Below are 14,342 nucleotides of genomic sequence, written 5' to 3'. Positions count from 1 at the left end.
CTGGTTATTATTGAAATTAGTTTGTTTCTATGTTAAAATTAGTCTTTATATTTTTGCTCTTTGATGTATATATTTGATGTATATCAGTATAAATATACAAAAATATAGTTGTACAATATCTGCATCATTCTGTGCTTCTATTATCCACTCTCCAATTCAAATCTGGGTCATATAAGAGCATTCTTGTATGTATAGCAAATTCAGTCCTTCATGATTTGGGCAGATATCTAAAGTTGATTGTTTTATGATTATGCTTTGTGAACCATTTTCCTTGAATATTTCTATTGCTATCCCCCACCACCACTTCCCACATAAACAAGAGTAAATCATCTGAAGCCTCATATGTGCAAGACAACATTATGAGGACTTTTTTTTACAGGGAAAAAAGGCTAATGGCATATACAGCTTTGAGGGGCAATAAAATGCACAAGGCAGTAAATAAATCGATCTAAAGGTTAAAATAAATTGTGTCACCAGATTTCATTCTATGAACCCCGAGTTTCATCATCAGTATTCGAAATGGAACCAGTGGATGGACGTAAGGTCAGCAAGGTTGTGAAGACCACCATGGTCCATGGAGAAAGGACAGAAAAGTATCTTGGAGACCTTAGTTTAGCAACAGATCTGCCATCAGCCAAAGATGATTTTGAACAGGTATTATGGTAGTTAAGTAGTTTCTACTGTAAGTAGAATATAGTCATGCTTTTCTACTTCTTCAGCAACCTTATTACTTTTCTTATCTCTAATATCATAGCAACGTCTGATTAGCTGCTTCTGAGTAGAGCATCGTTTGTTCTACAACTACCATACTGCATTCCATACTTGTATGTTTGCAGCATGTGTTTGACTGTTAGAAACTGAACTCCAAGTAGAACTTCTAAAGCTTCTGCTCATTCAGCTACCAAAGTTATCTATTGCACTCTGGGTTTCTCATGGACAGTAAGGGTTAAAACAAACAACATGCTAGATCACTGTGCAGTTTTGAATTAATCTTTTTACCAAATGAACCCTGATATTTACATTAAAATTAAACCTCTTATAAACTAAGCATTATAAAGACCAGTGCAGAGAATTGTGATATTTGTAAAGTCAATCGAAGCCTCACATACAATCTGTTAATTAAGCTGACAACATCCAGTAGGATGAACTCTTTGTAAATAGATTGACAAATGTAAATATCCCTCAGTCTAGGCTGGCAAATAACATATAATATTTTGAAATGATAGTACTACAGGGATGCTGTAAATATTACTGCTGTGCTGAAGGTTTGATATGAACATATACAGAAAATGTATTAAAGCAGATCGTTGAAAAGCGGACATTTCACATCTGCACCTGAAGGACTGTCTATGTCCTATGGAGGAGCAAGTGTGGACTCTCACTCATTAGTAGTAGTATGACTGAAATTGGTAGGGCTGCTGCTTTTCTGAAAGAAATTGCAGTCACTAAGTGCTCACATTATCTAGATACATAGACAGTGCCTTAAAAAAGTATTTATACCCCTTCGAAATCTTCCACATTTTGTCACGTTACAACCAAAAAACGTAAATTTATTTTATTGGGATTTTATGTGACAGACCAACACAAAGTGGCACATAATTGTGAAGTGGAAGTTAAATGTTTTTTTTTTTTTTTTTACAAATAAATATCTGAAAAGTGAGGCATGCATTTGTATTGAGCCCCCTTGAGTTAATACTTTGTAGAACCACCTTTCGCTGCAATTACAGCTGCAAGTCTTTTGGGGTATGTCTCTAGCAGCTTTGCACATCTAGAGAGTGAATCTTTATCTTTTTTTTTTGCAAAATAGTTTACAGTCAGATTGGATGGAGAGCATCTGTGAACAGCATTTTATCAGGTCTTGCCACAGATTCTCAATTGGATTTAGGTCTGGACTTTGACTGGGCCATTCTAACACACGAATATGCTTTGATATAAACTATTCCAAAGTAGCTGGCTGTATATTTAGGGTTGTTGTCCTTTTGGAAGGTGAACCTCTGCCCCAGTCTCAAGTCTTTTACAGACTCTAACAGGTTTGCCCTGTATTTGGCTACATCCATCTTCCCATCAACTCTGACCAGCTTTCCTGTCCCTGCTGAAGAAAAGCATACCCACATAATGATGATGCCACCACCATGTTTCACTGTGGGGGTGGTGTGTTCAGGGTGATGTGCAGTGGTAATTTTTCACCACACATAGCGTTTTGCTTTCAGGACAAAATGTAAGTTCAATTGTGGTCTCATCTGACCAGAGCACCTTCTTCCACATGAAAAATAAATATTTAGTTCCAATGCGCTACTGTGAGTAAACAAAATGTGTAAAAATAGTGTAAATATTGTAAATATTGCCCGGGGCAGCTATATCTAAAAGTGTTCACATAACACAAAAAAAAGGATAACAAGGTAAAAAAGTGATAAGCGCTCCAGGTATGTGTCAAATTACAACCAAAGTATATACGTGAATGAATGGACCACAATCAGAAAATGAGTGACCAAACTCAAAATGTGCAGTGCGTGCCAAAAAATAATAATAAGAAAATATATTCAGATGTGATAGATTATAGGGATGTCCAGTCCTCTGTGAATCTAAAATCACTGTGATGATCACACATAAATAAATATATAAAAATAAATATATAAACTGAATATATATACATATATATAATATGGAATAGTGTAAAAGTAAGTGAGCGAATGTATAAAAGTGCAAAAGTGATGCTAATAAAGCAGTCTATAGGTGGAGATGATGGGATGTTTCCATAAAAGGTATCTGTGTAGAAGGCAGCAGTTTAAAAATCCTCATGAGTGTTGTAGTGCCCTTACCATGAAGGTGCTATATGTGAGGACATCAGTAGATACGCGCCCAGGACACCTTAATGGAATACAGCTGCTGGTACAACGTACACTGACTGATCCCAGGACAGGGGTGATCGGAGACCCGGAGGGATATCTCTATATGCGCACATATAGCACCTTCATGGTAAGGGCACTACAACACTCATGAGGATTTTTAAACTGCTGCCTTCTACACAGATACCTTTTATGGAAACATCCCATCATCTCCACCTATAGACTGCTTTATTAGCATCACTTTTGCACTTTTATACATTCGCTCACTTACTTTTACACTATTCCATATTATATATATGTATATATATTCAGTTTATATATTTATTTTTATATATTTATTTATGTGTGATCATCACAGTGATTTTAGATTCACAGAGGACTGGACATCCCTATAATCTATCACATCTGAATATATTTTCTTATTATTATTTTTTGGCACGCACTGCACATTTTGAGTTTGGTCACTCATTTTCTGATTGTGGTCCATTCATTCACGTATATACTTTGGTTGTAATTTGACACATACCTGGAGCGCTTATCACTTTTTTACCTTGTTAACCTTCTTCCACATGTTTGCTGTGTCCCCCACATGGCTTCTCGCAAACTGTGAACGGGACTTATGGCTTTCTTTCAACAATGCCTTTCTTCTTGCCACTCTTCCATAAAGTTTACGTAATGCCTTCATGTAATGCTCATAGTTCCATTATATTAGGTTATCACCATATTTCATTTTAATCGTGCTATCTACTTGGATGCATGGCTCATATAAAGTCCCACCCCTTTCTTCTTTGTTCACTCTTCCATAATAAGCATATTTGTGGAGTGCACTTCTAATAGTTGTCCTATGAACAGATTCTCCCACCTGAGCTGTGAATCTCTGCAGCTCCTCCAGAGTTACCATGGGCCTCTTGGCTGCTTCTCTGATTAATGCTCTCCTTGCCCGGCCTGTCAGTTTAGGTGGACGGCCATGTCTTGGTAGGTTCGCAGTTGTGCCATACTCTTTCCATTTTTGGATGATGGATTGAACAATGCTCCATGATGTTCAAAGCTTGGAATATTTTCTTATAACCTAACCCTGCTTTAAATTTCTCCACAACTGTATCCCTGACCTGTCTGGTTTGTTCCTTGGCCTTCATGACGCTGTTTGTTCACTAAGGTTTTCTAACAAACAGAACAGCTGCATTTATACTGACATTAAATTACACACATATATACTCTATTTGCTAATTTGGTGACATCTGAAGGCAATTGGTTCCACTAGATTTAAGTTAGGGGTATCAGAGTAAAGGGGACTGAATACAAATGCACGCCACACTTTTCATATATTTAGTTGTAAAAAAAATTGAAAACCATCTATAATTTTCCTTCCACATGAATGGGCATGGGTACTTTTTCAAAGTTCTGTAGTCCTAGAATTGGGATGTATGCTTTTGTTTGGCATGTGTAACCATGTAACTACTAAGGATATGCTACTGTCTGGCTGTGCCATGTACCTACTAAGGATATGTTACTGTCTGGCTGTACCATGTACCTACTAAGGATATGCTACTGTCTGGCTGTACCAAGTACCTACTAAGGATATGCTACTGTCTGGCTGTACCATGTACCTACTAAGTATATGCTACTGTCTGGCTGTATCTATCACGTGACAGAGGATCAGCATGTGACTAGAAGGTCAACTTTGGCCTCAATGATTTGCTCATTAAAGGTTTCAGTCTAGCTCAGGGGTCTCAAGACTTTCTAAACAAAGGGCCAGTTTACTGTCCTTGAGGCTTTAAGGGTTTCAGACTGTGGACAGGGGTGGTAGATAATGCCTCAGGCTTGGTGGTCAGTGGGAGTAAAACGTTACATTCCATCCCTGTGGTTAGATGGAGAAGGTTTCAAATCATTTGTCTCAGTGGGAGGACTAGTGCCCCATTATTGGTGTCAGTGGAAGAATTTATGCTTCATCATTGACGTCAGTGGGAGGAAAGAATACTATCTCACTGTAGATGTCAGAGGGAGGAATAGTGTCCCAAGGGCTGGATAAAAGTAAGCAAAGGGTTGCAGTTTAGAGACCACTGGTCTAGCTGATAAATAATAAAATGTTTATTATTTTTCTTTCTACTTTCAAAACTAAACATAGTACCTAAAATAAACACATTGATTAAGTTGAATTTGTTTTTGTGTGATCTTAGCTTTGCATAAAACAGCCTCAAGAGTCATCATTACATCATTGTATGCAAGCCTGAATGAATGTATAGCAACCTGTCCTGACAGTCGCTTGTCTTTTCTACTTTTCTAAGGTCAGCCTGACCACCAATGAATATGGAGAAAGCAGGCAATGTAGTGTGTTAAATCATACAATAAGCAACAATTTTAAAAATGAAACCTGTCATTACTGAAATATGGGTGTTGACGTTTCAATTTCTCTGCCTGACATATTTATTCTATGGGTTTACTACTAGGTAAATCACTGACCCAGAATAAGCATACTGCCAGTAAAGTCAGAAGTCCCAACATGCATGGTTGCCTGGGGTGAGCAACTCACTAGTGAAACCCACAGGATGAACATGAGAGCAAAGCAGCTAGCAATTTCTAAAAAAAGCAGCAGTAGATTTGTCTATTATGTTTGCATTATCTGAGCAAACACAAAGGGAGGGTGGATATCAACACAGCCGTGAAGTGCAGGTAAACAATTGAGAAAACACTGAATTGTCGTCTCTCAAAGAACAGTGTGCAAATAAGACAATAATTATGGCAGCCCTTAGCAGTTTTAGTTTAATAAATCACTGCTCAGGCAAGGAGGGAAAGAGGAGGGATAAGCGTCAATGGCAAGGCAGGAAGTGGTTGGGGGGGCAGGATCAGGTAATGCTCTGGCAGGAAGGGGAAGGGAGGGAGATCAGTCAAAACTAAGACAAGGAGGGGGAATGAGGAGGATCATTTAATGATCAGGAAAGGGGGAGAATCACTGCTCAATCTATGAGGGAGGGAGAGAGGCAATTAAAACCTCTAACTCATATACAGCTATGTATGTACATTTTAGCTTGAGCAGCATATTTACTTAGACTAAGCACTATTTTTACTATGTTTACCAATGTAGTGCACTACAGCACACAGTGGTGCATTACTGTGCATAGTACTGTGCTGCAACACAGGTGTGTTAAGAAAGGTACGTGGAGGGGGGGCAAAGTTCAGAGTGAATGGAAGTGCAACACACCAATGCACGTAACATGCATTACAGCAAGTTACCGCAAAGTTTTGAAAGTTGTTTAATACATATCAACCAATTACAATTCTTCTTTCATTGGTCTGGTTGCAGTATTTGAGAGTTATACTACACTGCCCAAGTCTATAGTTGCCTCAAATTGCCCATGGACAGTATGCCCAATATGTCATAAGAGAATTATGCAGACTGTCCTTGCTAACCTTTTTGTGAACATTTTTTATTCTAAGCTGTTATGCTAGTGCTCTGGCACTAGTACTTTCTCAATCACTAGGTTTGATTTATCAAAGGCAAATAGACTGTTTACTTTGCAAGAAAGTTTTTCCTAGAGCTTAGTGAATGTGGAAAATGTCACTTTGCAATGAATACCCAATCATGTGCAAGGAAAAAAAAACTCTGCACTCTGGTGTCCTGGAGTTCCCTCACTGGCCACTGACATCTTCAGCCGAGTTCTGATCGTAGCCACTTTGATTAACTGGACTGAGATGGCATCACTCCCTGCATGTGTGGGGAGTTAATCATCTTAGCAGTTGCTGGAACTGTACACTGAGCTGCACTTGCGCAGCTCAATGTGCAATGGGGACAGGCATCACTAGAATATCACCAGGCTTGGGCCTGTATTATCAGAGTATGGCTTCCATTGGAGGAGTGTCAGTTGCGCTGGGATGGCACAGCACTACTGCTAGGAAGAGCCCCACGTTCCTGGTTCAGGAATGTTCAGGAATTGTCTCTGTACTGACCCTGCTCAGCAGGAGTCTTTCTGTTTGCTATTTACTTTCCCTAAGAAGCAGGGTCTTTGTCTCCAACCTGCCACTTTCTCCAGGCACACCTAAATGATGCAGGTACCCTAATTTATAAAGTCCCAAACCAAGATGGCTGTCAAAGGTCACCAGAAGTTGCAGTGTCCAACTGGACAGCTGATACCTCTGAGACATTGAGGGAGTCCATGAGGGGACATTTTCCCTAACAGATGCCACTCCATCTGGCACAGTGCCACCTACCTGCTGTTTGCAATTTTTTATTTTTATAATTAAAGTTCCACTTTAAGACACACATAAAACACAGAAATTCTTATCTGCTTACTTGTTCAAAGTCAGTCAGGCAACTAGCATTTTCTGAAGCAAAGCTAAGCAATGGCAGGTTTTCTTAAAACAAAAAAATGAAAAAAATATTGACAAGTGCCATTTAAATTCAATGCATGTGTCAGACAACTGACAAATCTCAAACTGTGGTGTCAATCTATAATTTAACCTATGTGTACTGCTTAGTTCTGAGGGAAATAAGAGGCTGTATTTTTGTAACTTTACTTCCATTATATGGTATATGTAATGGATATTCTCTAACATACTTGTATAAGAGTGAAAGCCCCCCAAAAAATTCAGATAATAATAATACCCACTTATATTATAGATTATTTTTGCACAGAGTTACAGTACTCTTGTGAATCTTTTCTAGCTGTGTGTAAATGGTTTGTCCATAGCCTGAACTCAGGGCATACTGATCATGCCACTGTGAGGCTTATTCTATTCTTACAGTGCTGTTTGTTTTTCTAGGCTCTAAACTATGCAGGCGGAGATGTAAGGGTTCACCTTCCCAATTTAACGGAAACACAGATTACCAAAGAGGATGGATCTGTTATAAAAAGGTTTGGGCTGGCATGGCACCGACCTTAATAGATTGCAGTGGAACTAACAATTTGCAAGCTTTCAACATTAGATCCTATGGACTAGGAAGACAGGCAATCATTCATAAAACTAACAATCACTGACTTACTGAGTTGCTCCATAAGGTTACTTTGTGAGCCATCAGTGGCTGTCTCTGCTGTATGCAGCATGAACACAACTGAATTCTCATACAATATTTAGCATTATTCTAAGAAAAAAAGAATTAGCTTTATATAAACATACACACTAAACATAATCTTGTGAAGAAAACTAAATAAGAAATAAATGATGTTGTGTATTGCTTTTAATACTATACTAAACTTAGAAATAACATTATAACTTTTTTTTTTTGGTGTGTGTAACATATATGTCATAATCTAAAAAGTTAGTGCTTTCCAGGGAACAATGCAGCTATGCTTAAGCCAAGAGGTCGATTTAACTTGCCAAAATCTGCTTAAATGTGATTAGTTAGTGTAAAGAACTTCTTTAGTACATTTAAAACATTAGGCCCTGTATGCAGAAAACAAAAAGCTTAAAATTGATGTGTTTATGAATGCCCTTCCTGCATTACACACATGTGAACAAAAGGAGTTCCCTGATTACCCAGTCACAAACAAAATTGAATGGGGTTGACTGGTGCACTACAACTATACCTTGACAAAACACTGGAGCCCTGAGCTGGTATGCACTTCAGGGCTTTATCTTCAGTAGGCTGGAGTGTACATATATATATATATATATATATATATATATATATATATATATAGATATAGAGAGAGAGAGAGAGAGCGAGAGAGAGAGAGACAGAGAGAGAGAGAGAGAGAGAGGTTGTCCCTCTTTATGTAATGCTGGCTGGTGAATGGACCTGCAGACTTGGGCACAACGATTTCAGAGTTGGAGCCCTCAAAAGATATACGAGGAATTCAATAAAGCATTACCAGCAGCTTTCTGCTGTTATGTGTGTACTCTCCTCTGCTCAACAGAGGCTGCTTGAATCTCTAAATGGATTCGGACTCTCACCAAAACAAGTACATTTAGAGGCAGCCTTATTGTAATTGCTAATCGTGTGCCTTGGCTGAACATGTCCTAGTTTAGTAGTTCCTAAAATCTAATTAAATTTTTTAAAATAAAACCTTTGGTGACAACGGAGGGATGTAATCACAATCACTATCAGTGTTATATAGCAGAGGTACTGTCAACTTATTATGAAGCAGATGAGTCCCTATTGTCTGTGCAAAGTAATAATACTGACACTTTTGCAATTGTCTATAACAGCAGTGTGATACAACCTGTTTTGAGAGATTTATGTGAAAACAAACATCTAAATGAAAATCCTACTTAAAATTCGTCTCAAAATCCTGCTTAATGGGAACCATCTGGAACACCACTCAAGCTGACATAGTAAATATTAGAGATGACAAGCCATTGGCTGATTAATTAACAAAATAAATAGATGTTTCTTAGATGTGCTTGTATCTCAAAATACTGAGCACCCAATGGAGCTTTTGCAGATGTAAAACAGCACTATTTTATTATAAAGGTGCATGCATTTGACCAGCTAAGTATATTCAGAACTATATTAACAAGACATACAGTGTGTTTAACAAGCTGACTTAGACTACATTCATAGAGATGTTCGTATCTGAAGGCAGCTAAATGCCATGCAATCTGCACTTGAAGAAGTTGAAATATTTCCTGCAGATAGTTGCGGTTTGTAAATGAGTTTAGCTACGTTTAGGTGTGTTTTCGAGTGTCAATGTTTTTAGACTTTTTTCTCAATATTCTATTCTTGTGGGGGATGTTATACCCCAGACACCTCCTCTTCCAATTTGTTGGTAGTTTTCCGAGCAAAGAAGATAGAGCAGTGCAATTGAAATGGAGTGCAGAGCAAAACTGCTGGTTAACATTGCTTCCTGCTTGAGAGGAGAAGATTGAGGGTAGGTTAATACTATGATCGCATAATAATTCCAATGCAATTCCAACTCCATGTAGTTTGATAACCTGTTCATTTGAATGGATTCTAAATCACACTAGACTGTGGAAAAGGTAGTGCATGTACAAAATGCACCACACCAAACAATATGGTACTGTGCTGCCTTGCAGTTTGGTGCCCACAAAGCACTGCATTTGTGATCTGTGTTTGGGGTACCATCACCAATACATTGGCACCCCCATGCAGATTGCAAGGGCAGTGCAATCACCTTGGGTGTGAGAAATGCACATGGAATGCTCTCTTTGAGCACTGTGTTCTGGTGTGTACTGGCTCTGAGGCAGATATGGAGGAAGTGAGAGGGGCAAAGATGGGAACATCCCCTAACATCCCAGCATCTAATTAAGGTATATTTTGTCCTGATGTATGAGGAAATTAGAACCTATCCTGATAAACTTTACAACTTTACCAGACTGTCAGTGTCCACCTTTGACAGCTTACTAACTATTGTTAGACCACACCTGCAAAGAATGAATGCCAACATGAGAATGAATGAGAACCAACATCAGAATGAAGACCAACATTTCAGGAAGAAAGGGAGAAGTGTGTCATTTTCTGCTGTTAAACACAACACACACAAAGCAATGCACATTTATCTGCATATAGGTGCAGATAGGAACAACAATTTGAAGTAAAACTCAGTGTAGAGAAAACAGTAATGCATGAAAGTAGAGCGTGCTTACATCTTTTTTTAACACTGTCATGCAGTTGAGTAATCACCTGGACCTAGGGATAAATTGTCTGCTCTCCCTCCAGAAACATAACACTTAGGGCTCCCTCTTCTGCTGTAAGTTTGCATGATATGATGTTCCAAGTCTCTAGTTACAAGCTCTGTGGCTAGAGTTTTCTTTTTCAAAACAATATGCATCTGGAATCCTTGCACGTCCAGCAGAAGGGGTGGTATTCTACATAAATTACACATTTAGTATTTCTATCTTTAATGTAAATTATTTATTTAAAATGATGTTCCTATTGCAATATAGGAGGTAGAAAAACATGCAGAGGACTGTGTCTGCCCTTATCATCCTGGCTTTTAACCTAAAGTGATCAGTCATTAAAAACATCTTTCATTGAAGGTTTTCATTATGTCTTGTTGACATTCGTCCTTTATTGGCCTACGGATTCATGTTTGGAGACTATACCTTGAAGTATTTTTCCTAGACCAAAACTTATTAGCACATAACATAGACAGTAGCTGAATTGCCAAAGTACTTTTGGTTTCTATCATACTGTAAAACCAGAGGTTGATGTACTTCTGTTTCTGGCCATCCCAGCTGTGTAGGGATTACATGAGCATGTAAAGACAAGTTCATTTATTTATGCTACTTAATTTTTATTAATTGTTTAATAACTTCATGGCAGCATATTTTATATACATGCTTGTTGTTCATTTTTTTATCAATTATTTTTGGAGCTTTTGTAGGGTTTTGGTGTTCAGCTTTAACTTCTAAGGAGTAGACCACACCAAATTGAATGATTAGAAGATCATAATAATGGTTGTGCTTTTCTTTTAGTGATGCATACAACAAAGAGGATTGTTTTTTTTTACTAAACTCAGTGAGTCATTATGGTAGTTTCAGGGCTATAGTGTTATATACTTTACTGCCAGTGATATAAGCACCACAGATGCTGAACATACCTGATTTTGCATGCAAGCAACTGTAATTTTTTAGCATCTTGTGATTGTACAGAGGAGAACTTGAAGAGGAATTGAGCTGTCCCTGAATGCCCTTTTGTGACTAGAATTCTTTACACAGACACAAATAATGTCATGAAGTGGTGCCATTGCCAGTTTTCTAAGAGTCCTTCTTTCAGAAACATTAATTGTCAAGACTGTCGCAAAGGTTTAAGTGTGTCAACATTTGCAGAAAAATACTAACGTAGCTTTCTTTCCATTTAATTATTATGCTGCTTATAACCTAGGGCACAAAAAACATTCTACAGAATTTTCTAGTATTTTTATCGGTTTTAAAAAGTTCATCACCCTTTTTCGAATATACATTTTCACTAAATAATTGTGTTTTACTCTACAGAACAATGATGAATAAAGCCAGAACACAGAAGAGGACTGTGGTGAAGGACCAGCATGGGAAACATGTTTTCGTTGAGCATTTGGAGGATGTTCCTGAAGCCTTCCACAAGGATTCCCTCCATACTGACCTCCAGCAACTTCTCACCCGCTTCTGCGGAGAAAACAGTGAGCAAGAGGCCAAATGAGAGGCTGCTGAGCCACACTTACAACACATATCCGTAGTCAGTATGCAAACGATACATTCTCCTCACGCACAAGGGCCATAAGTGGCATCCACTGGGTGATACTGGCACGCCTGTTCTGCAAATGTTGTAAACAAATGATCAGCTTTGTGTGTCTGTCTGTAAATGCAAAGATTATTTGTGACCAAAGATAGCATCCTTTGGATGGTATACCCCATTTTATTATTTTCTTTTTCCATTTTAAATGAGTTTAGTTTGACCTCTTTCTCCAACATGTTAGCTTCGTCCACAGGCCTCTTCAAAGTGTCTGCCAAGGCAACTTTAAAAAAAGGATGGACCTGACAGTGCTACATACACAAAGTGAATGTGCTTGGATTAGAAGATTTCAAACTCTCCTGCAGGCCTTGACTACACTTTGCTTAGTGGAAGGCAAAGTAGTGAATGAAAGTGACTGTTCAGAGACTTGGTATTGCTTGGGGCATTTAGAACAGGATTCAAAGCATCCACATACAACCATTAAAGCTCCAGGTTACTCTAATGTCAGTGGTTCTAAGACATCAGTGAGGTTTCCTGAAGATGAAACGTAATCAAATAACCAATCTGCTAGCTGCTTATATAAAGGCATACACACATATTCAAGCTATTCTAAACTGGACTTGTAGTAGAGTCAGTTACTCTACAACAAATATACTTGCTCCAGTCAATGCTTTAGCAGACCATATTGTCTTATAACTAGTGGAAATGTCTGCTGGTCATAGCACTGTAAATAATAATAATGGGAAAGATATTTCCCAAGTTAAGTAAAATAATAATTAAGAAGTCACCGTGTTTATCAGGATTTCTTATGGCACATGCATGTGGCATCAAATGAAATGGAATAAAACTCCTATAATCATGTGTTGAACTTGTAAACCCCCTTAGCACTGAGCAAGCAGTTTTCACAAAAATGTGTCCTCTTCTATTTCTGTACTTTATTTTTATGTCAAAAAGTTGAAGACACAAGGCAGGTTTCAGTTCTATTTTTTATGTTTTTACATCGGAAACAAATCCTTGAAAATGGTTATAGCATTTATGCACTTTTTTTTTAAAAGAAGGGATTATAAAAAAAGGAAATATTTTTTGTCTTATGTACCTTATTCTTGTGGTTTAAACTCTGTAGCCTTTTAACGTACAAATATATATATATAAATAAATGCATATAAGCACTATACATTTTAAACCCGTTTATTTAATGTAAGTAGAGATTGGGGAGAAAACAAAGAACAAAACACAGCATTAACCTATGTTGCTAATTTATAAATAACATGAAAAAAATATTAAATCAAATCAGGCCTATGCTCTTAAGGAATCAGGAGGGAAAAGACCCACCGAGAGAGATGAATGTCAATTGTAAATTAATAGGATTTCTTTAAATCCCTTGTAAACGTAACAACACTAAATAATTCTTTGGTTTATTTAATTAAAATGACCTAATGTGTAACTTTATTTTATTTTTGGCACAAACATTGCTAAATTACTTTCTCAGTAGCCAAAGTGAGGTCATATACCATGAATAATGAGTTATGCGGCTGTTCCAGTGTTTGACAAAGAAACCAAAAAAAAAAGTCCTGTTGTGCTACTTGCAGTGCAGATGATGTCTGTGTAACAGCATAATCACTTTTATGGGTTCTGATTCCTATTTTTTAAGTTCTGCTCTGTTACATAAAAATCTAATTTTACTACTGTGAGAGTTGGCATATACGTGGATGACTCAGCATCTTGTTCCCATGGTGATAACACTAATTTACTCTATCTATGAGGGCATGTCTTAGTTACAAATGGCAAAAATAAAACACACTAACAATACATAGCTGCAATGTGTACAATGGCTCATTTAATTAAATAAAGTGTTCAATGTAAAAACGAATTGCTTGTGTCTGTCTGGTAATCTGGTAAAATACTTTAAAGGAGTATTACAAGTATTTATAGATATTGGCCTCTGTTTAATAAGGTAGTGACCAATGTTCAAAGTGCATGGTAAGTAATCGTTATTTAACAATTGAGGTATTTTTACAATTAAAATGCATTATTTTTATTATGTTTCATGATAGCTGACATCTCTTGGGATGTTACAGTATAAGTTAATGTAAATTGGTTTTTGAGCTGCCTTATTAAACGAGGCCACAAAAGAAAGAAGGCTGCATATTTAGTGGCCCAGAGCAGAATCTATACCATTAACTATCATGCCATGAATCAGCTAGATTCCTGAGCTTTTTGATCTTGCTAGGGCAAGGAATTTCCATGAAGAAAATATAACAGGGGCCGTCTATGAAGATGTCCCAAATAATGAAATAGAAGAAATGTAAACAAATTGGAGAAATTCAATAAAGTATTTGTGCCACTTTTCTGGTGGTCCTTTAAAAGGGCCTGCACCTGATTCAAAA

The 14,342-nt window shown here is 37.5% G+C and overlaps 1 protein-coding gene across 32 annotated transcripts in view; it reads left to right on the top strand.

Moving 5' to 3' along the window:
• ANK2 (ankyrin 2) overlaps positions 1-13,825 on the top strand; it is a 711,894-nt gene extending 698,069 nt beyond the window's left edge. For 30 of the 32 annotated variants that reach the window (XM_040328781.1, XM_040328751.1, XM_040328698.1 and 27 more), the window contains 3 exons: positions 478-654; positions 7,605-7,696; positions 11,739-13,825. In XM_040328781.1, the coding sequence (XP_040184715.1) occupies positions 478-654; positions 7,605-7,696; positions 11,739-11,922 (453 nt within the window). In that variant the 3' untranslated portion in view covers positions 11,923-13,825. The remainder of the gene's footprint in view (positions 1-477; positions 655-7,604; positions 7,697-11,738) is intronic. The other 2 variants (XM_040328898.1, XM_040328914.1) reach the window with 2 other exon arrangements.
• Positions 13,826-14,342: the final 517 nt, after the last annotated feature.

The sequence above is a fragment of the Rana temporaria genome, chromosome 1 (assembly GCF_905171775.1).
Source record: "Rana temporaria chromosome 1, aRanTem1.1, whole genome shotgun sequence".
In the NCBI taxonomy this organism is placed as follows: domain Eukaryota; kingdom Metazoa; phylum Chordata; class Amphibia; order Anura; family Ranidae; genus Rana; species Rana temporaria.
Note: the sequence above shows the minus strand (reverse complement) of the source record. Positions and strands in the feature narration are given on the sequence as shown.